The sequence below is a fragment of the Coccinella septempunctata genome, chromosome 6 (genome assembly GCF_907165205.1).
Source record: "Coccinella septempunctata chromosome 6, icCocSept1.1, whole genome shotgun sequence".
NCBI lineage: Eukaryota > Metazoa > Arthropoda > Insecta > Coleoptera > Coccinellidae > Coccinella > Coccinella septempunctata.
In genome coordinates, this window is record NC_058194.1 from 25,430,707 (window position 1) to 25,453,703 (window position 22,997).

The following is a 22,997-nucleotide window of genomic DNA, read 5'->3' on the forward strand; positions in this document are numbered from 1 at the left end:
AATTTCCAAATATTAAGTTATGTCCCCTAAAGCATTCCTGAAAATGCTTCGAGATTAATGGCAAGTGTAGTATTAACCCCATTTTTTTCTATCACAAACTGAAACGATTCCTCTTTTGCTCTTACATTGATCTACCTACCCATATTTACCGAGTGATTTTATGCAATTTATGCCCATTCAATATTCAATTAAAGATCAGTATCTCCTGCTGATGGAATGCATCTCCCCACTCTCTCGCCAGTAATTATATTACTCAGTTGCTAAAATTAGAGAGGATTCGAATTTCCATCGACCCTTATCTGCTCCAGCTAGTATCACGAACTACAAACTGCCAGAATGCCTGCCTGGAAGTTGGAGTTCCGGGAAGTAAGATGAGATTGTTTTGGAAGAATTTGTGTGATAATAATTCCACCCAGATCATTAGTACGCTCGGTTGTTCGACAATTTTAAATTGTTATGTCAGCGAGAGAGCGCCAATAACTGCGCATTAGGGTCTTTATAAACGTCGTAATGAAACTGTGTTATGGATATACCTGTTATTCATGAGCGAGGACTTATTGGAATTGCGTTCAGTGAGGTGTAAGTCGATTCCGTCCATGGATTGAAATCAAGACCACAGTGAGTCCCCACCTTGAAATAGATTCAGTAAATCTAGATCTCCGAAAGTATCAGGAATAGGGATAAGGAAGTACAAGAGGAAAATACTCAGATCGGGATAGAGAAGCGATAAAAGTTATAATAAATAGGATAGTAGGAATGTGGATGGTCAAAAAACTACTTCAAGCTAATGCCCTGAAGAAGTGAAAATATATTCACGAAACGTCAAAAAAGGCATTAGTTGGTAGTAGTTTTTTGACCTCCACATTCCTACCATCCTGTGGAAAACACTGAATAAGATCTCACAAGGAAATGAAGTATCAGACAATAATAAATAAATTTCACCAACTTTTGGAGAGGCCTTCAACTAGGTGAATCGGAGAGCCCTATGGAAAATCATGGGACGCCTTGGAGTACCCGAAAAATTCTTAGCAGTGTGTAAAAGCCTTCATACCAACAACACCGCTAGAATACAGCATAATGGCTCTACAACCGACCATTTCTCAACCAACTCTGGAATAAAACAAGGCTGCGTGTTAGCGCCTTTACTGTTCAATATTTTCGCCATAGCTGTCTCGATGATTGCTGACATGAGTATGCGTGTAAGAGGTGTTGGAATAAGATTCAGATTTGATGGAGGCCTATTTAACCTGAAGCGCCTCAGAACAAAAAACCCGTTCAAAGTTCATCACGGAACTTCAATATGCAGGCGACTGCGCACTTATCGCTGGCAGCTCAGAGGATCTACAGATAATGCTGGACATCTATAAACCTATATACGAAGCTTTAAGCCTCAGACATAGACTCAACATCGACAAAACCAAAACCCTGGTAAGTTCGCCAGAAAGCCATCAAACACATATCAGCCTGGAGAATGAAACTCTAGAACAGCTCGAGCAGTTCAAATACTTGGGAAGCTTCATAAATACTAGGGCTAGCCTAGACACGGAAATACAAAACCGTATCAATTCGGCATCACGGACATTCTGGAAGCTAAAGGTCAGAGTGTTTCAAAATAACGATCTCAATCTGAAGACCAAGACAACTGTTTACAAAGCAGTCGTCCTCCCAACGCTTCTTTAAGGAAGCGAAAGCTGGACGCCCTACAGGCGACATATTGAACAGCTTGAACAAACTCAACAACGTCATCTGAGGATGCAAGACATTCTGAGGATGCAAGACAAAAGACTACCCAAATAGCTCTGTATGGCGAATTGACAGATGGAGCCCGAAAACCACGAAGCCAGTATAAGATGTTCAAGGATATACTGCATCAATCCCTAAAATCAGTTAATGCCAATCATAACTGGGAACAACTAGCGCTAGACAGGTCACAGTGGAGGTCTATGGTGTAGAGTTATAATGGAGACTCGAGAAGAATACAGCGGCGGCCAGATCTGGTTGGTGACTATCCATACCCGGAGTGTGGAAGGATCTGTAGGTCACGGTTGGGTCTCTTCAGTCACTGGAGGGCACACAGTCGAAATTAGCCCTATGAAATTATAAGTCTGTTCTTTTCTTTTTATGTCTTTTTGTAGATTTATTCTCGTTAACGGGATACAGCAATGATGATGATTTCATTCATTAGAAAGAAGAACAGCGATCAAGAAAGCCCATCCTATGAGAAAATAATGAACAATCTCTAGAAATAACTTGTTTTCACTTTTACTCATTCAATTCCGCATACCCACACTGATTCGCTAAATTTTCCGAATTTCCAAACGACCATGATCGTCCATAGTAAACAAACATTCAATTTTCAATCATATCCTAAATACCACACAGACTGAAACCTACACTTGTTACATTATTATGTCTATTTTTACAGCCGTTTTATTTTGGGTCTGCTTGTTCATCGCCTATTTCCATTAGTTCTATTATTTTCCTGTGATCGACCAGATCGGAAATGAAAAAGTTACTTGACTCATCGTCACAAGTTTGTTACGTTCTGGTCTAGTGACGACATTTCGACGCAGTGACCGTTGTTCACAATCGCTGAGATTTTTGCTACCTTAATCGGTGTCCTGAGCAGTGTTTAGAGATGACGTTATGGTCGGTTTCGTGCCAAACGTAAGAAATATGGACGGAGCAACCGGCAGGATTAACAAGTGTTGCCAGAATTTTCAACAGTAGTTAAAAGTCTGGCAACATATTCCTGTTGCTCCAGAAGTGTAATCCATGGTGATTCATAGGGCAACAACAGATATTGGCAACTTCTGGAGGTTATTCAGGCAGAAATTCAATTTATCCACCTGACAGGGATAAATACCAAATATATTATTTAGTCAATAGTAAATAAATGTCCTTATACATACCTACATTACATTCATTTATTTGAGTGACCAATGTGTCGCCGAAGATTTAGTTCGAGATGATGTAGATGTAGGTTTTACATAGGGGTTGACCAAACAAGAATTCTTGTCTTGATGACGAACTTATTGTCTTGTTCTGAGAAAAAATCAAGAAAATTAAAAAAAAATTTGTCTTGACTTTTTCTTGACTTGATTAAAGAAATTTTAAGATCTTGAAATTTCTTGCTTAATCATATTTGTTTGTTTTCTGACGAACTCAAAATGACGTCGCTCAGTTGCCCTTTACATATCACTATTATCTATCGATACGCCACTGCTAACGGTCCCAGTTCTGTCAATTGAACTTGATCTTGCCACCTTCTACGTCATCACCCTTCCAATCAGCTTTGAACTGAATTTCAGCTTCTTTCTATATCTACTCTTGATTATCACAAAGTGGAGGTCTTATTTTACCATCAGTGACATTGACTCTTCTGTAAACAGAACGTTTGCTGAGCCATTTGCCTTCGATTCTGACTCAGAATATTCACTAACAAATAATAGAGAGAAACGTAAGTTTTAGTAAAAATATAAAATGATCAGTGAAACTAAAACAATTTCGACTAATGTGGGTGAAAGTGATAAATCTCAATATGAAGGAAAAAGCTAAGAAGCATTCACTGCAAGATAGTGTGGCAATACTAACAGAAAGAAATTTAGGTGGAAAACGGTGAAAATAATAAATAAGCCAAAATTATACCATGTTTTCAAAAACATAAAAAAGTTTATGCCTGAAGGTAAAAATTAAAAATCTTCCAATTGTTGTTTAACAAGATTATCATTGATAATTTTGAATTCTTGTTTTCTTGACAAAGGTAAATCAAAAGCATGATCCTGCTACCTTTTGGGACAAAAAATTAATATTTTTTTGGTTGAAAAATTAACAACCACTACTATTTAATACCTTTGAAATGTGTCGGCTACGAATAATATTCTCGAGATGAATTCCACATTGCCTCTTCAACTATTTTCGCTGTTATTTCATTATCGATGGATATTTTGAAGCTCAATTTTAGGGTCAGATAGTACTCAAAACGATTTTCAGAAGAAGCTATCGCAACACTCCTCATGCTTTTCAAAATCAAGGAGGTTGCAGTTGCGGGAATGCAAAGAGCAGAAAAATTGTCCCCCCTCGAATCAGAAATTGACGGGTCAGAGAGATTTTCCACATTTTCCTGTCAAGGTCAGAAAATCGAGGTTTTAAGTTTTCTTTGGACCACACTGCTTATTTTTATATGGCTGCTAAAGGGATGCCGGAAAGGTATGCTTGCCTAGGGCGCTCGCAGCATTTAATCCACCTCTGGGTGGAGGTAGACATTCTCATTTTCATACCAGGATGTCGGTTTTTCCAAATACCGGATAATGTTTAGCAAAAGACCGCCCAATATGGTTTCGCATTATCTCACAGACAGAGGGACACCGATTTCCTGTTGCAAAGCTCTTCCCCAAACACCAAAACCACGAGTACTGTCCTCATTTTATCGCAAAGAAAATAATGTCACGCAGTCAGATTCATCTTATTAAGGTTTGATATCCTCAAACGTATCTGCAGCGTATCATAGAGGAAATGGCTCAGTGATAACACTTATTTTTAGATGATAAGCAATAACTGGTAATTAACAGCCAGCAGCAGACAAAGTATTGCACTTTTACACAAACCCAATTGATGCCAGTGGAACATGCGCCTTTTTCAGCCACCTACTGGAAAATTTTCGCGAGAAAAATCAATCCATTCGGCAACATCCGAGGAAATTGTATATATTTTCATTGATGGGGAGGGAAAGCGAGAGTGAATAAAAGACGTGGGCTATAACGGAGGTAGACTAATGATTATTTTCACTTTCGTGATTTTCGAATACAGGGTGGAAGGAAATTATACATTCAAAATTACCTGAAAAAAATATTTAGTATAGATTGGTTATTCTACGGGGTGTGAACGAATGGTTATGAAGAAATTAAAGGGGGATTTATTGTTAAAAATAGTTTTAGTCTTTCAGATGATTTTTTTCGAGCAACGCCTGCTCAAATTCTCGATATTCTATAGCTGTCAGATATTCTGTTTCTTATGTAAGGGAAGTCCGGGAGAGTTGGACCCCTTTTCACTCTGAAACCTCTCAAGTTGTATCTGTAAATGGTAGCAACTCATGTTTTTGCGTGAAGATATCATGCCCAAATAGGTAACGATAGATAATAGTAGAGTGATGGTGAGATGAATATTTTGAGTACAGCAATTTCTTTTTTAGGAATCGAAAATTGGCTCATTTCTCCCTAACCCATGGGAGAGTTGAACAGGGGGCGAGAGAGACTTGACCATAAGTTTGTTAATCAGGAAAAACATTGAAAGAAAACAATTTTCAATGACGATATTCTATGTCAAGGTTTTCATCATCAGATGTATCTGCTTATGAAATACATATTTTCTATTTCAGAGTCACTCTCACTTATTTCCAAGATGTTTTTTACTTCTTTGAACCTTTGTATATTTTTTCATAGTTATTTCTGTTATTCAATTTTCCTTTTTAAGCAAACTATCCAAGCTCAGCGCGGGAAACTTGGACCACTGATAATGTCTCCCGACCATAACATGGGTCATGTCTCCTGCACTCTCTTTTGGTCTATTCGATAGATGTTTTCTTGAAACTTTTACAGCCATTTTTAAAAAGGCTTTGTTGTTGTAAAACAACAAAATCACGTTCAACCCTCTCACTCCTGAACTGTTCTGATGGCGGCCAAAATGGAGCAGCCCTTAGTTGTTTGTTACGAGTATGTCGCAAGCTATTTACGATACTGGTAGCGCGAATTGGAATATTTGAGGTGGTTCAAGTCTCCTACCTGAGCAAGTCTCTCGGACTCCCCCTACTTGATTTTTGTTTTTTCATCAAGCAAGTAACGAGAAAAATTTACATTGCAATTTGGATTTTCATATATGATTTTTGAGATTTGGGTGAGGTTCATCATTCTGTTTCTTCTAGATTATTAGGTTAGGTTAGGTTTCTGTTTCTTCTAGATTCTTAGGTCTATAGTTTTTGTATATATTACTGTGTATATTTTGAAATATGCATTTCAAAATCTGAAAATTTGCATCTATTAGGTACTCCTTTCCTTTTTGAACAAGAACTGTGCCCCCAACTAATACAGTAAAATAACTTTGAATATCGAAATTCAGTCCTTAATTTATAAATTGCTCAGTTTCACATAAGGACCAAATTTCAAATCCGTGGTGAATTCGAGGAAAAGACGAAATATGAAGATATTTCACCGAGAAAATATTCAAATGATTGTTGGATCACTTTGCTATTGTCTTAGAAATGACTGGAAATTAAGGTTTCACCCTGTTAAAAATGAGAATAGGAGAGAAAATCACGTGCTGATCCTGCTTTCAGTATTCTTTCGAAAATATGTGAAATTACAGAAAAAGTTGTGGATTTCCAGAACTTCGCCGGAGAATTATTCCGGAGAAATTGCTGTGCCATCATCGTGACAGTTGAGACTCCCCAGGGAAGCCAATTCATATGAAAACATCCAAGAAATCGTTTTGTTCTCGTGTTTGATCTAGAAAACAATAAAGGAGTAGGAAAAATACGATTTAAAATCCTCATTCAGCAGCGTCCTTCGTCTCCCACTCGATCCCTTCGTAGTAACATAATGCCAGCCCTATATACAACTCCACGGAGATGAATCAAAACTCCAACGCACCGTATCAATTTCAGCAAGGACCGACTTCATTCATGCCGACCCACGCACCCCTCGGAAAACGACGTAGATGCGGCAACGTGGCAAGGACCCCGGCACGCACGAAATCTCGGATTTTGCAGAGAACCACGGACCACGACCTGGAGCCCAACTTCGTAGAGATCCACCTTGACGAAGGGGATCCATGACGACGCGTACCGTGACGTCATCGTTCTTTGACGACGTTCTACCGCGGAGGCGTCCGCTGGCCGCGTGTTGGCGTGGTGCTCGAAAACCTTTGGAGAAGTGAGCCGCGGCTTAATGCTGGTCCGTTTGAATCGCGGCAGGCCGCGTTGGTTGGTTCATTCAAGTGCCGATATCGACGGTGACGTTGGCCGCTCTTAGCACCGCGACGCTGGTGCTGTTCTCCTGAGTTCGCGCGGATGCGGCCTTCTAAAGGGCCGAGCCGGATCTGTGTTTGATTTCTGTGGTTGTTTTGGTTTTGTGTTGTGCCCTGTGGTATGGCAAGAGGAAAAGCCGTAGCAGCAATCGACTGGTTGTTGAGGTAAGACTATAATTCCTATGAATTTTCCCGCAAATTCCACGCCGGAAAAATCAGCAGTTTTCCCGCCTTATTTCCACCCTATATTTCCTTCAAAAGCCATCTTCTAGACCTACAAAGGAAATTGAACTCAGGTCCTCAATGATATTGTTGGGAAAACAACATAGTCGTTTTCCCAACAGTTGCCAGTGGGAAATTCAATTTCCCGCACTAGTGCGGGGAAATCACACTTTGTAATCTGCAATAATGGTTTTTCTACAAGTTTTCCAATCATTCTAACCCCTCAAATAGAGAGATTCACTCAAAAATTAGGAGGAAAGAAAGGTTGCTTGCCTTCATGTTATAAATCGTCTGTTAGACCAACAGAAAGCTACGGGAGAGACAAACTGTGGAAAAATCAGCAGCTTTTCCGCCTGATTTAAACCCTATATTATCTTCAGAAGCCATCTTCTAAGCCTACAAAGCAAATTGAACTTAGGTCCTCATTGATATTGTTGGAAAAAAACGCAGATAACAGTCTTTTTCCCAACAAGTGCCAGTTGCCAGTGAGAAATACAATTTTCCTCACTAGTGCGGGAAAAATCACACTTTGTAATCTGCAAAGATGGTTTTTCCACAAGTTTTCCAATCATTTTAACCCCTTAAAGAAACAGATTTACTCAAAAATTAGGAGGAAGGAAAAATTCCTCGCTTTCATGTTATTAATCGTCTGTTAGACCAACAGAAAGCTAAGGCATAGACAAACTGTGGAAAAATCAGCAGCTTTTCCGCCTGATTTAAACCCTATATTTTCTTCAAAAGCCATCTTCTAGACCTAAAAAAGGAAATTGAACTTAGGACCTCAATGATATTGTTGGAAAAAAGGCATAAAATAGTCGTTTTCCCAACAAGTGCCAGTTGCCAGTGAGAAATTCAATTTCCCGTACAAGTACAGGGAAATCACACTTTGTAATCTGCAAAGATGGTTTTTCCACAAGTTTTCCATTCATTGTAACCCCTCAAAGAAACAGATTTACTCAAAAATTACTCTGTTTGTCTCTGGCTAGGATTCTTCTAAATTCCCTGTTTCACTTCATTGTCCCCCTTTCGTTTTTGAATCGTAACAAAAACAAATTTCGGATATTTCGAATAATAAGGGATAATTTCAATGAATGTTGCCTTTTTTTCTGGTTTTCACTCCTAATATTGAATTAACTCCATAAACTCGATGTGAAAATGGCTGTGATACTTTTTCGAATGATTTTTTGGAACAGTCTAGGCGAACCTTCAGTAAACACTAATAGACTTCTTCATGTTTCACTAGCTTCCATTTTTCTCTTAAAGTTATCCACCTATTCCACCCCTGCTTCAAATTTTGTTCAAGTTAAACGTCTGGCATTCAATCAATTGTCATTTGTGAATCACAAGATTTTTCTCCCAATTTTCACTCCTTATATATCTAACCGAATTCTTTAGTTCCGCTCAAAAAACTGGTCTCTAAATAAAGCTCCTTCATTATTTTTTGCTTGTTGAGGAGAAGAAACAGGAAACCCCCACAGCTTTTTTTCATTCTGCGACCAATTTCCACTCGTGACATTTCTTTAAATTTCAAAAACTCCACGCCAGACTCGACTATCCAATAAGGAAGTAATTTCCTCTTCTTCCGCCAGTAAATCGTAGCCAAAAAAACTCAAGGCTTAACTAAAATAGGATAGCGACAGTTCTTTTCCATTTTCCACCTATTTCCTGCTCCTTATTTTCGTTAAATGTCAGCATTCGACTGTTTTTATTCGAGTAAAAAATTTGGCCTTCTTCTTCTCTTGTCTCTAGATTACTGTCAGGACGACGATGGGGAAGATATAGAGAAATCTAGTACATTTTTCCTTGAATGTAACATCCAAAAAACGTAAACCGATTGAATTTTGTGATCAACAAAATGATTTCTGGAATTTTGCTTCCATATTATGAGAGAAATAGTACGAAAGCGCTGAAGTGCCACACAAAAAAAAATTCCAAATGTACAATTCTGAGATACATGTCAGAATTCTGACTTGCAAGTCGGAATTCTGAGATACATGACAGAATTCTGAGATACAAGTCGGAATTCTGAGATACAAGTCGTAATTCTGAGATACAAGTCGGAATTCTGAGAAACAAGTCGTAATTCTGAGATACAAGTCGGAATTCTGAGATGCAAGTCGGAATTCTGAGATACAAGTCGGAATTCTGAGATACAAGTCAGAATTCTGAGATGCAAGTCGGAATTCCGACTTGTAAGTCTTCTTTTTAAGTTTTATTATGAAACTGGCCATTAGTCCTTAGTAATCCCCATAAAGTGCTCGCGAGAGGCCTGTATCTCAGAAATCCGACTTGTAACTCAGAATTCCGACTTGTATCTCAGAATTTCGACTTGTAACTCAGAATACTGACTTAGTAAGTCGTAATTATACATTCGGATTTTTTTTGTGTGGCCTGCCAGCGCTTTCGTACAATCCTCATGAATTCTTTCATCTTTCTCGATCTTTGTTATCCTTGTTTTGATTTAATGATTCGTCTTATTGTCCTTGTCTGATCGAGCAAGGGAAACCTGACTTTTAGCTCTTTCCAGAACATCGAAAGGGGGACCTTGTTGTCGTTTATCGTTATTTTTTCCATCCTCTTCAACAGTTTGAGGAATTTGCTAATTGAATTGATATGGTTGACACTTGATTAAAACTTGATTCAAATTCATATTCAAACTAGAAACTGTTCACTGAATTACATGATTCTCACTAGGATGAATGATTTATCCACTACACGCGTTTCGGTGTCAATAGCATCTTCAGGTTCTAAACCAAATTTAATCAAAATTGTCTCTCATTCTAACAATTCATTAGATTCAAAGAATATAGTAATGACAGCCTCAATTCTTTCCAGGTGTTACTTTTATCAAGATGTTGACCATGCTGACGATGCATCGGGAAAGCGAGGATAGCAGCACAGGTGAGGGAACGTCACGCAACTGGCCTCCATCATCTTCCCAACCGAGAAGATCTGCATCGTCTTCGGCGGTGGAAGAATTCGTGGATATATTGCAGGTCCAACAGCTACTTTTGGACAGCGGTGGAAGGGGCAGAGGTGCTGGGGAGCCTCAAAGCTACGTACCTCCGCCGAGCGCCTATTACCATGGTGGATATGGTGGGCACCATCACCATCATCAGCATCAGCAGCTGCATCAGCACCATCATGCGCCGGTGCTGCCGACTACCAGTACTGTTGACGATTTGGTTGCTCTGTGGTTTGCGGGATCCTCTGCATCAGGTAGTCATGCCTTTTTTTTTAATCTTTATGATATACCTAATTCTCCTCAGAGTGAACTAGAGGATGTTTGACAACTGGTATAATGTTACCATCTGGTCTTATCTTTGACTTGTAGGCCAGAAGATTCACCTTTTCGGTATATCAATTTTCACAGGCTGATTTTCCTTAAGGAAACATTATGAAATGAATTTCTCATATACAGAGGCCAAAAAAACTCTACTCTTCTCTCTATATGAGTCGAATGGGTATTGCTCACAGTAATATTACCATATTACTTCTATGGTAAGAATTCTCTGATGGTTGAAAGATTGGCGATAGTGTTAAGAAAATGCATAGGTACTCATATTGTGAAAAAACTTTTGTGAAAAATGCTAATGAATACTGACAAGCAAGGATATCGTGAGAAATGACAATTTTTGGGCTTAGATATCATTTCTCGCAAATGTTATTTTCGAATTATTTGGTCTCGAAGGTTTGGTTGCTCTCAATGATTAAAAATTCTTGGTCCATATTTCAATTGTGAGTGATTTAGTTGGGCGAAACTGGCAGAAATAATCCAAAAAGAATATGAAGCCAGACTACTTCACTTAACAGTGAAGTTTGCTCGAAAATTGGCTTTGAGCTTGAGAAAATCGCAGATGAAATCACGTCAGAATCGAATTTTTCGTCGATTCTTTGTTCTCATTCAGAAAAACTAAATATTTTGATGTGATTCGAAAATTTCGAAACAAAACTGGAGAAAACAATGCAAATCGATCGAAAACATTCGTTCATTGAAGTAATTGATGAATGAGTCAGCACCTAGTGCATATCGCCACCGAAGAAGTATTACTAGAATGAGTACTCTTATTCAAACCACTTCCTAAATGGAATACAATTGAAATAACATGAAAATCGAGATTCATTCAATGGATTCTCGTATTCCACTGGCAAGTGAAACAAATTTTGCTCAAGGAATGAGAAAAAATTTGAAAGCAATGGTGGAAATGGTAGAAATTCTCTCTTATCTTAAAAAGGTTTCACTCTACTAGTAGGCCAAGGAGTGTATCAAGGGAGTGTATCTCCTTTATTGACTGATTCACCTCAAAACGCCATAATCAATTGAATTTCATGAAAACCGGAGCCAAAAAACACTACTCTTCGAGCTATACCAACCAGTCCTATCCGTGATTGGTGATAGCCTCACTTTTGTCAACTGGACGTTTACCTGTATTTTACATAAAACATCAGTATCTAGGAGTTTATTCTGTAACCGTGGATTTTTCTACATTTGCGTTTGGTGAAAATCTTCCTCGAGCTTTTTCCATATGTCTCCAGGCATGAGATTGTTACCCGAGCATGGTTTTTTTGAGGCTGGCGAAATGCAGCAGTTCGGATAAATAGAGCTTCTTTCGAACACTCTAAATTAGCTCATACTACCATCGATCAGGTGAAGTAAGAGTTGTGAAAGTTGAAATTTGTGTCCTCCCCGTTCAAAACTTTTCCACTTGGTTCTTCAGATATGGAACTCATCGACTCAGGGGAAGAAGACTTCTAGGACTATTTCAACTAGTTGTAAAGGGTCAACAAAATATAGAGAACAAAGCTTTTAGTCTCCGATTGTCATAGAAGAGGATTATTTTTGGAATAATACAAATGGCCTATTTGGCTTTGCTCATATCTTTCTTCGAAATTCTTCATGACCATTTTGAATAAATGTGGTTGTATTTCAATGGTTCAGTACCTAATGTATGTGTGTTAAACCACATGATATAGGCTGCTAATTCTTGGTAACGAAACGAGTGAGTAGGTACCTACCACAAAATATATATCAGAAATTGAATTTATTCACTAGGTGATAGTGGCACCAACTTGTTGCAACCATATGGACATATTGGCCACATCGTTATCATCTATCATACAAATTCGACAACTTCGTTATGTCGTGATATCGAGCACGAAAAATAGACACTGCTTGACCAGTTTCCTTTAGACAAAAGTGAGTTCAAATTACGCCACATCAGCCACAAATACTCTTCTGCTAATATCCCATTGTTTTTTAGTTTCAAACAAAAAAATATATCAGGGAAGATAGAAAGAGTCACTGCTAACAATCTTCGATTATTGAATTATCTATCTCAATGATACTTCACCTGATTCATTTGATATTTGAGAAACCTACGTAAAACTTTGGCGCCTATTTCGCTATAATCTGTAAAGAAATGAAACTAGCCGTCTAGTTTCAAATTCCATTTTTGGAACTACTGTACGGACTAACTGTAAAGCCAGTCCTCTACGTATTTTGCATCACACCTGATTAAGCCCACATTTCGCCAACGCTTGTTGGTACGTCATCCTTGTATTCGTTCAATTACTCTGTAAGGAAATGGGATGATGCTTGTTATTTCTGGTTATTACTCCAGATACCTGATGCCGAATTGTGTAACCTTTGTTAACTTCGCTGTGATCGTGTTCTCTTTTCGATGTTAACACGATGGGGAGGATAAGAAGCGCTATTTGATCTTCTTTTTTCAGCTGAATGAATCTCCTGATTCATCTGCTTGCTATTCCGGTTTTTTAGGATTTGTGAATTTCTGTTCTGGGAGAATCTGAGAACAAGGAACAGCACTTATTTTCATTTTTATCTTGTTTTCTCCTCTAATAGTTTTTTTTTTCAACGACATGTTGCCTTCTCCCTGCTCTGCAAGTGCAATGAAAAGTCCGCTTTTGAAGCATCATTCGCAAAAAAAAATTCCAGAGAATTCAGAAACTGACATACATTAAAGCAAATGCATGACCCCAAAATGTCGATGATGTACGCCATATCTCCAGTGAATATTTGGAAAACATCTGAGGCTTTTCTGTGCTTTTCCGAATTGAGTAATGAGTATGCATCTGACGTTGACGACTATCGTCAATTCCCGAGTTTGAATGTGTTTATTATTATGTAAATCAATACCTTCGATGATGATAAGTCCCAAAGTATAGAACGCAAAAACGATTGACAGAATTGATGAATAGTCGTAGAAAAAGAATTTTGCGCTTTTTAAATTTTGTTAGGGCTGATGGTAATACGTCACCTCTCTGATAATATTGATAACGAGATTTCCTGAAATAATGTGAAGGGTAGATTAAACTTTAGTTCATTCAAAAAAAATTTCAAATAAACAATTCTTTAGATGTTTTCCTTTTGATCATATATGAAGTATTTCACAAATGGTCCACTCTGTATAGAGTGGACCATTGAAAACGAAGCAGCGGCTCTGTAGGTCGGCAGAACCGAATTATACAGGGTGAGTTTTTGACTCGTACAAATATTTTAACAGTAGATTCTTGAGATCGAAAGGAACACTAATTTTCGTTACCATTTTTTCCGAATCGGTTTAAAAGATACAGGCTGTTGAAAAACCAAAAGAGAATGTTAATTGTAATTCTTTTTTACAAACGGTTTTATTGAATGAAATGAATTTTACAATACAGATTTTCATTTATTCGATGAGTCTTTTTTCAACACAAGATATCAACCACGTCTTCCAGTTTTCTCATTATTACCATAACGTAATGTAAAACTACCAAAAATCCAAATGACCCAACTCTTGAAACTAAGTTGGACGCTATCTGATGAATATTTTAACATTTTGTAAAATCAAAGTGTTCTTCTACTTTTCTCGTTAATGCATCGTTTTCGAGTAATTCGATGTTCAAAAATTAAAAAGTATCTGTGAAATTTGAAAAATTGGGTACTTTGGCTGAAGACAACTCTGTTTAAAAGATCCACAGATGTGTAGTGTCACAGATTCAGCTAGTTATTCTGAAGGCACAGCTCATTATGAAAATTTAAACCTTATCTTTTTGTCAGGTCCGAATCTGGAAAAAAGGTATAGGAAAAAAGTGTTCCTTTTGACCTCAAGAATCTGTTGAAATATTTGTACGAGTCAATGACTCACCCTGTATGAAAACGCTCGGACGCTACGGTTTTTGATTCCAGGGTGACAATTTTCTTAGACCAAATTCAAAACCCTATCTCTACAACCCCAACCCATATATTTTGATACCTCATCTGAAGGGCCTTTCTCTTCTGAGTTCAGCATATTCAATTTTTTCTTCATTCAAGCAACGTTGGTTTTCCCTACAAGTATCAGGCTGTTCAAATGTATCAAATTTTCACTAATTTATTCTACAATTTCGATGATGAATCTGCTGTATACGGTTCCCCCACTGGTTATTTTCGGAAAATGAAGAAATTATTTCAATTTCTTCAGTGTCAGCTTTATTATGTTAATAAAATAAACAAACAGTAATATTTCGATGTAAGTATGATGTATGGCAGTTAAGGATTATCGTCGAAACCATGAAATAAATTAGTGAAAATTTAATTGATTCACACAGCATGTTTAACGAAATGACCAATTCTTTACAAAACTTAAATTTGAATATCCCAAAAACGCACAGATTGAATGAGAAAAAATTAAATTTGCTGAAATCAGAATAGAAAGACTTTTCAAATGGGGAATATCACTCACCTAGTCTTTCCTATTTATCTCAACAGCAATTTCATTATCCTGACATAAAATAATCTGTTTCCCTCTGTATTCCAAGCAATTCTTATTTTTAATTTGCCCCATATTACCAATTTACGTAGGTACTTACTTTCATCATTTTGAAGACCTTTTTGTCAACATGAGAATCCAATAAGTTTGACATCATCTGCTTCAAAGTTTCTCTCATTTCGATGAGCATTTCATAACAATGATTCAAACAAAGCTCGCATATTATAAAACTTTTTCTGTCCTAAATATCAATTAGGTTAAAAAAAAATTGTGATTAATGTATTTCAGTAACAATATCTGAGTAATTACAATAAACAAAGATATTTTTCTTGGGTTCATACTATCATAGTGGTTGCTTCCAAGATCATTGACCGGTTTAATTTTGACAATCAAGGAAAACTGCTCGTATAGCATTCCATTTAGCAAGGAAAAAACAGACCCTCCGCTTCTAGCTATACATTCTGAAATCTGATTCATTATTTCTGGATCAGATCGGATTTAAGGCCCGGTTTTCGAACAGAAAAACTCATAATATTTCAAATAATGATGTGAACTCTGCAGTGGGTGGATAAAGGAAATTTTATTTGATGCCAGTTCAGGTCAGGTTATCTACCTCACCTACGTCAGCAGGAAGGGTCAAATTATAAATAGAAAACTCGACATTAGGGGTAGTATATGATGGAATAAAAAATTCAGGGCGATGTTCCCATCGAACAACTCACCGAAAATAGAAACGTTGGTGAATTATCAATGAACCGACATCTGTTCATCGGCTACTACGTCGATTCACGCCTCACGAAAAAGAATTGGGGGGCCGATATTTAATAAGCTGATCATTACACTTCATTAACGGGATATGACCATGAATGGGTGTGATTTACAACGCAGTTACTGAGCAGCAGGTGATCGTAAGGGGGTTTGCAGGGTCAGTCCTCAATGACGTCAATTCATTCATATTTTTCCCCACCACCTAGCGCCGTGGAATCGATCAGGAGCGCCGCGCCCCACCACTCCGCCTCCCCTTCAACCCTGAGCTGAATTTCAGGGACGTCTGTCTGTTGGAATCGTCCCTATCGATGTTTCCGCGGGGCTGTTGCCAGTTTGGGATGCTCCGAAATGTATTTTTCGATACTCCCTACAGTATAAGTTATCTATACTCCATTCACATTTATTTTAGCAGTCGGTTGGCCATGAAATAATTTTCTCAAGTTTTTGTAACTAGAACGGAGTAAGGTTGGCACTCAGGAAATGTCGTTCATGTCATAACGCCTTTGCCACACAACTAATATCAATTTTTATTACGAAAATGCCGAAAGTGATTGAAAAAGGGAGACAGGTTTCAGGAAGTGCTATTTAAAATTCAGGTCTGCTCATTCAAATAGTTATTCCCTGATATTCTAAAATCCGCAATACGTCAGACGGTAGCGAACATATTCAATATATGAGAATTTATATAATGTTTCATCTGAATCTAAACGACTTATATTTCAGCTGAATATTTCCACAATCAGAGAGATTGTGAATGAAGAGGATGACAAAGAATTTCCTTCTATTGGGAGACCCAAAAAAGTGGTTTCATTTGAGAATTTTATGTTTGATTTTCGATGAATGTCATCGTAGAATAAGTTCCCGAAAATTAATTTTTTCTATTTTTCATTTGACTAGTCCTATACATTGTAAATATCTTAAGGCACCAACAAATACCTTATTATTATTATATCAATGCATTAAGATGAACAGCCACAAATACGCGCCAGTTGTCCTGCTAATTGTTTAGTCATGTGAAATTTTGGTTCATCTTGATTGAAACTTCCTTTAATTCCTTTTACTTATATTGATGCAAGATTATTTTTGTTGAAGAATTTAACATTCTTGTAATTATCAGTTAATTCTTTCGGGAGATACCCATTCCCAACCACTGCATCATATGCATTTCATTTTCGGGTTAAAAATTTTTAAATCTACAACTGATGTAACGTATTCAAACTTTAGCCAAAGAAGATAACGAACATTAACTCTCCTCAAGCTAGTGCATATTATGATATTATACTGATCTCTTGTATTTTCCATGCAAATAACTGGATTTGGTATACCTTCAATCAGTTTGTATAAACTTCAATTATGTTCGTCACATATTTTCCGAAGAGATTCGATATTGTGATAAAATTCGTAATAACAGAAACTTTTACGTAGAACGGGCAACATAGCGTTGATTCAAAACCCAAAAATGTTTTGACAAGCGTAATAACCCCACATTTTCGAACTATACAGAGTGATACAGAGTGAAATGTGTCAAATTTCCATGGCCAACCGAGTGCTAAAATAAAAGTGAATGGAGTATATGCTCATATTGATTGAACAAATATAAAAGTCAAAGTTGATGGTGAGAATGCAGGGCTAGGTTATACTTATTTTTTCCCTTAGGCCAATTACAATTCACCGCCCTTTCAAATTGATTAAAAAATCCAATTTTTTCAGTAATTTATACTGTCAAAAAGTTTTAAAAATCATTGTTATTTTTATAAAAATTTTATTTTTTATTACGAAAACTACTGCAATTGAAATTTCAAATGAGTAAATGAAACCTTCGATTTAAAAGTCGAATAGTTGAATGATTGTTTAGCAATTCATTCATATTTATTCATTATTTTTTTGGAAAAAAATAAGGAAATTCCAATCATGAAAAAGTCAGAGGATATTTTTGGCTTTCTTCCTACATTCTTCTGTACTCTTGTTGATAATTTCAGAATTGCTCCTATGAATTGCAATCAAACCTACCAGAAAATTGAACAAGACATTCTGTGACAATAAATTTGTGAACAACTGAATAACATTGACCTAAATATGTAGCTCTTCCAGCCTTTTTTCAATAAGAATATTTCTGTGCAGAAAAAATCTGTCTATACTTCATCAATATCCGAATATGAAACAAGAATATCAGTCTTGATATTACCAAACATACTCACCCCTTATTTCAGACGCCAAGGGGCGTTATGATATTCGGACTCGCCAATAAGAACCCCTTGAGCCAATGTAGAAACAGAAGTTTAACCACGTGTCCTACCCTTTGGGTAGCTTACAACTGGGGTAAACAGAATAAAATGAGTCTTATTTTTTGGCAATTGAAAATGGGTACCTGATATTCATGCGGAAAAGATTATTTCAAGTATTTCATGATTTTCGTGAGCGCATACTTTTCTTTTATTCATAAAAAAATTTTTTTAATTGCTTTAGATTCTAGACTATGAGAATATTTTTTCAAAAAGCAATTCGAATAAGTGCTGCTGCTGAAAGTTGATATTACTGAAGTTTCGTGGTTAAATACGTGAAAATCAAAGCTCAGTTGAACCTACTGATTGAAATAACTTGTTAGAATTTTCATAACAAAAGAATAATTTTAATGTTGCAGCTGACATCTTATTTTCTTGCTGCTTATTTTTAGTCCCTAAATTTACGCAGGAGGGAATTCCTTGGCTGAAAATATTAATAGAAAAACATGGGTTAATTTTTCTTTAATTTTGTCGGAAAAAAAGCAGTGTTTGTAAATAATTCTTTGAATTATCCACCTTATATCCATACCTTTCTTAATATCTAAGTAGCTATCATGAGAGTGAAACACCTAATTCGATTATTTATGTGAGCTGGCCCTGTGGATTCCTGACTCCTGTGACATAACATCTAATTGCGAAAAGATGAACAACAGATGACTCACAACGAGCATAAAGCATGAGTTCAGAGATTCCACAAACATTTCAGTATCGAATTTTCTATCTTCTGTCTACGTCAAAACTTCATCATCATAGTTAGATGCCGAAATGAAAACAAATCTATTTTTGAAAAACATCTTTCGGCCGCCGTGTGTACCAAATAAAAATAGTACAAGAAGAGTGGACAAAAATACTCATCAGCTGAACTGGGCCCACTCAAACTTGAACGAAATTCTAATTTTAAATCGACGCTTCTCAATAACGAACTTTCGCATGATACTTGATATCAGCTTGCTCGTTGAATATGATTTTTGAAAAACTGGATTTCGGAAAAGCAGGGTTTTTATATCGATCAATTAATCATGGGATTTGTACGAAATATTAATTCAGATCTTTACAAATTTAAATTATTCTTGAACAAAATACACCTACATTTTCTTTTTATCCCAGATCTCGAACGGAAATCACTGAATTTCTGTAACAGGAGTTTTATGATTTGAGAAATTTTGTAGTGCTAGCTAATTTGGTGAAGGACCCTCTTAAGAAACTTTTTGCTAGGCCACAATGTCTTTGGAACCAACAAACATCAACCACATATTTGAATTCCTTGAAAATTGTTAAATATTCTCTTGCAAGTTTTTCATGAACCGCAAGATTTTCGAGAGTCAGCAATGAATGTGAATATTGAAAAAGTAAAAATTACAATTTGAATGAATATTCTTTCTACTACGAACATGAACATATCATTTTAGATCATCACTTTTCACAGGGAAATGTCAAAGCTTTTAATTTTTGTCTTTTTTCTTGTCTATCCCTAAGAAGTTATGCAAAAAATTCATTTTTTTCTAGTAGAATTCAGTAGAATGATTCGTTCGAAATATTCCCAAATCAATTCAACACACTTCATAGCTGATGAGAAAATTAAAACATATCTCCAAAATATATATAATACACTTTTCGAAAACTGTAAGAATCAAAAAACTTTATGTACCTGCAATTTTTGATATATGTAATGATTTGTACCGGAAGTTTCTATAGCGAGTTCAAAAATTATTCCTCCAAATTTGCAAGAATCATTTTATACTGTAACAATCTATCTTTTAATGAATTAAGACAGTAAAAAGCTTAATTCAACTCATGTATATGTGAAATTTTTTGTATTCTTCATGTCTAAGAATGAAGGAGATCAAATGAATTTAAAGTTAAGTTTGTTTCATTCTCAAGGTTATGAAGAAATAAGTATACAAATTTAGCGATGAATCAAAAAAGCATAAAACGCTCAATTTTTGATAGTATAAACGGAAAAATAGAAACAAACATTTCACGAAGCTTTTCTTGAGTAGATTTGAATGGAATTCGTGAAAACTTTTGCGAAACTTCTTTCATTGCAATTAATGTTAAAAAAAATGATTAGGTATAACAAAAATATTCGAGTACCTAACCAATTCTGAATTAGATAGGTACTTTTATCATTAGTCAATTTTCTGTAAATGTGGTGAAAGATGAGCAAAAAAGTTATAGTCTATGGTAGAGCTAAGCACGAGGCTAAGCACTTCTTTCAATCAGGTTTCGAAATTTCATAGCCTACTTGACAACGAATTGAACTTCCGTGTACCACAGCCTTCAAATCTCACTTTATGATTAGACTCGTCGTACCCACTTGATCATTAACGCAGTGGCGTACCGACATAGTTCGGGGCCTGGGGCGGCTTTTGATGAGGGGGCCCTATAGAATATATTTAAAGATGAAACTTTTCCTCAAAATTTTTTGAAGGTTAGTTTTAATGCATCGTGATGAACACCCCACATAGTAACACTAATAAGTCTTTTCACTGTCACTCAAACAGTTTCGATAACAAATATAAATTACTATCAAGCACAATGAAGGTAGCAGACAACAGACATAAATAGGTATGTTTATAATGATTTTTAATTTTAAAATTACATAATATATTTTACTTCATTGTACTTGCGCAAGCTTTGAGTGAAAGCTGCCCAGTGGACTGTATTTTGAATGTTGACGGAACAATAACTAACTAACCATTTGTATAATGTGGAGGTCTTTGCCGTCATGGGGCCTGATAAGTTATTTAAATTTTTTTTTAAAATATGTTTGGTTTTTTTTTGCCCATCATTTGGGGTCCTATGCTGGTGCGGGGCCTGGGGCGGACCGCCCCACCGCCCCCCCCTACGGTACGCTACTGCATTAACGAACTATTATTTATTGCGTTTTTTTAGGCCTAGAAGTCGGCCGGCTTAGTAGGTAAGATTAATTTTTCCATATGTGTCCAACCGAATTGTCTCAAACCTGAATGATGTCAAAATGATAGCCATTAACTCGAGAGATTTATATACGTGTATAATATATTCGGTCTATTTTTGTTTATATTCGAAAGAGTGGAAACTGGCGTCTTGTCCTGTGTGGCACTGGCATATGTTAGAACTGGAACCTAAAAATAATGGAAAACGTCGTTAGAAAAAAATATTTTCAACGTTTTCCAATACGTGGTGGTCGAAATAATGCTTGGGCGAAGTTTCAGCCAATTATCGCCCTTTTTAATGGCTAAAATTGCCGCCAAAAGCTGCGATTTGTGTTACGGTGCAAGAAGAGTACCATCCAGGTCCATTCAGTGGTGCGCCGTTGCCAAGTGGTGAATAGTACCTGAGCGGTTATTCCTATACACACAGTGAAGTGTCGGTAAGAAGAAAGAAGGTTTAATTAAAGACTTCGTAGTTTGCTCTGTAGACAAGGCGGTAATTTGTGAAGCTTTATTGATTCAGGCCTATCATTTAAGTGTAGTTTATTTACCGTATCTTGTATTGTAGGAACCGACAGGGAAGGAGCGAATTTGAGCGATATTAAACTTTGCGAGAAGGAATAACAACTCTAAAAATTCGTCGGTTATGTAAATAATAAAAGTCGGATTGAAAAGGAATTGTGAGTTAAAATCAAATTCCTGAAATTATCAGTGATCAAAAAAGAGAACAATAGGTACTTGGGTATTTATTTTTCTGTCGTGTTGATTAAAGAAACAATAAGAATAACAATGGTTAAAAAGCTTAAGTTATATCTATACTTATCATATTTCGAAAATTTAAAACCACGTTGAATCTGAATGTATCGATTCAATCAATTTTAGATTCACTATCAATGAAATGGAAAATTCAATTGGCTTTTTTCCATTGAAATATTACTTGTACCTATTTCATCACTTTCAGTGCACGTCATCTAGTATTATTTTCATGTACTTTTTTCCACATTCCATTAGACTGAATCGTATTTGGGGAATTGGTACTCCACTTCCAAGTATGAGTAAAATTAGAAAAAGGACTCAAATTTTCGATATTCATAAACTGTCGCAAAACCGAGAAAATTAAAGTCCAGAGCCTCTAAAATATCACGGTTAAAGCCGTAACTAATATTTAAGCGTGTTGATCAAATATTGGTCAATCAAATTGGGAAATCTTAATTGGTACTATGTATATTTTCCCAAGATTTTTTTCCTGCAATGTTATTGTCAACGAATTAAGAAACCTTTTGGCGGGTTTCATATAACTTTGATTGTCCGATCAACGATTTGACAGTCACTCGATTTCAAAAACGAAATCACTGAAACCTTTGCATTTCTGAATATATTGAGGAAAGAACAATTGATTAAAATTGAATAGACATAGGAACATCATAATTTGATGCGAGAATGATATTCTGAATGATCATGACTGAATTGTCTATTGAAAACAAATTGACGTCTATTATTCAATCAACCGTTGATTCCCGTATCAAGCTTTATGAAACCCGGGGTTAAACACTTATAATCAATTTGAAATTGCTAATTTCTAGTCCTGATAAACCTACTTACAAAAATTAGGACCTCTATCTATCACTTCTCAATTTTTGAGAATTAATGAGTTCTGAAAAGAGAAATTTGTTCTTAGGAGAAAAAATTGGGAATTCTTGTTTACATTTGTATACCAAAGATAGTGAATATTTCATTTTGTTCTTTTAATACCACGGTATGATGTCACTTTCTAAACAGGAGCAGTATATTCGGTATATATATTCAATGATTTTTTTTGTTTGTAGAAAAGAAGCGACAAATTTGCTGATCTAAAGAGAACTATATTTCAAATATCGGTGTTCACTCAACTGTAGTAGGTACATCGTTTTCAATGTGTTGTCATCAACGCAGGATGAATTTTTTTAAGATACAATCTAAGGTATTTGCAGTTTGATAACTGGAGCATTTTCGTGCTCAATTGTACATCGTCTAAACTATATTAGATTCCATTGATTTATAAT

General features: G+C 36.3%; 1 protein-coding gene across 2 annotated transcripts in view; it reads left to right on the forward strand.

The window, feature by feature from the left end:
* Positions 1-6,661: 6,661 nt before the first annotated feature.
* LOC123315255 (early growth response protein 1-B-like) overlaps positions 6,662-22,997 on the forward strand; it is a 28,359-nt gene continuing 12,023 nt past the window's right edge. The window contains exons 1-3 of one of the 2 annotated variants that reach the window (XM_044900879.1): positions 6,662-7,185; positions 10,078-10,344; positions 10,405-10,461. In XM_044900879.1, coding sequence (XP_044756814.1) covers positions 10,095-10,344; positions 10,405-10,461 — 307 coding nt within the window. In that variant the 5' untranslated portion in view covers positions 6,662-7,185; positions 10,078-10,094. Of the gene's footprint in view, positions 7,186-10,077; positions 10,462-22,997 lie in introns of both variants that reach the window. The other variant, XM_044900878.1, reaches the window with a different exon arrangement.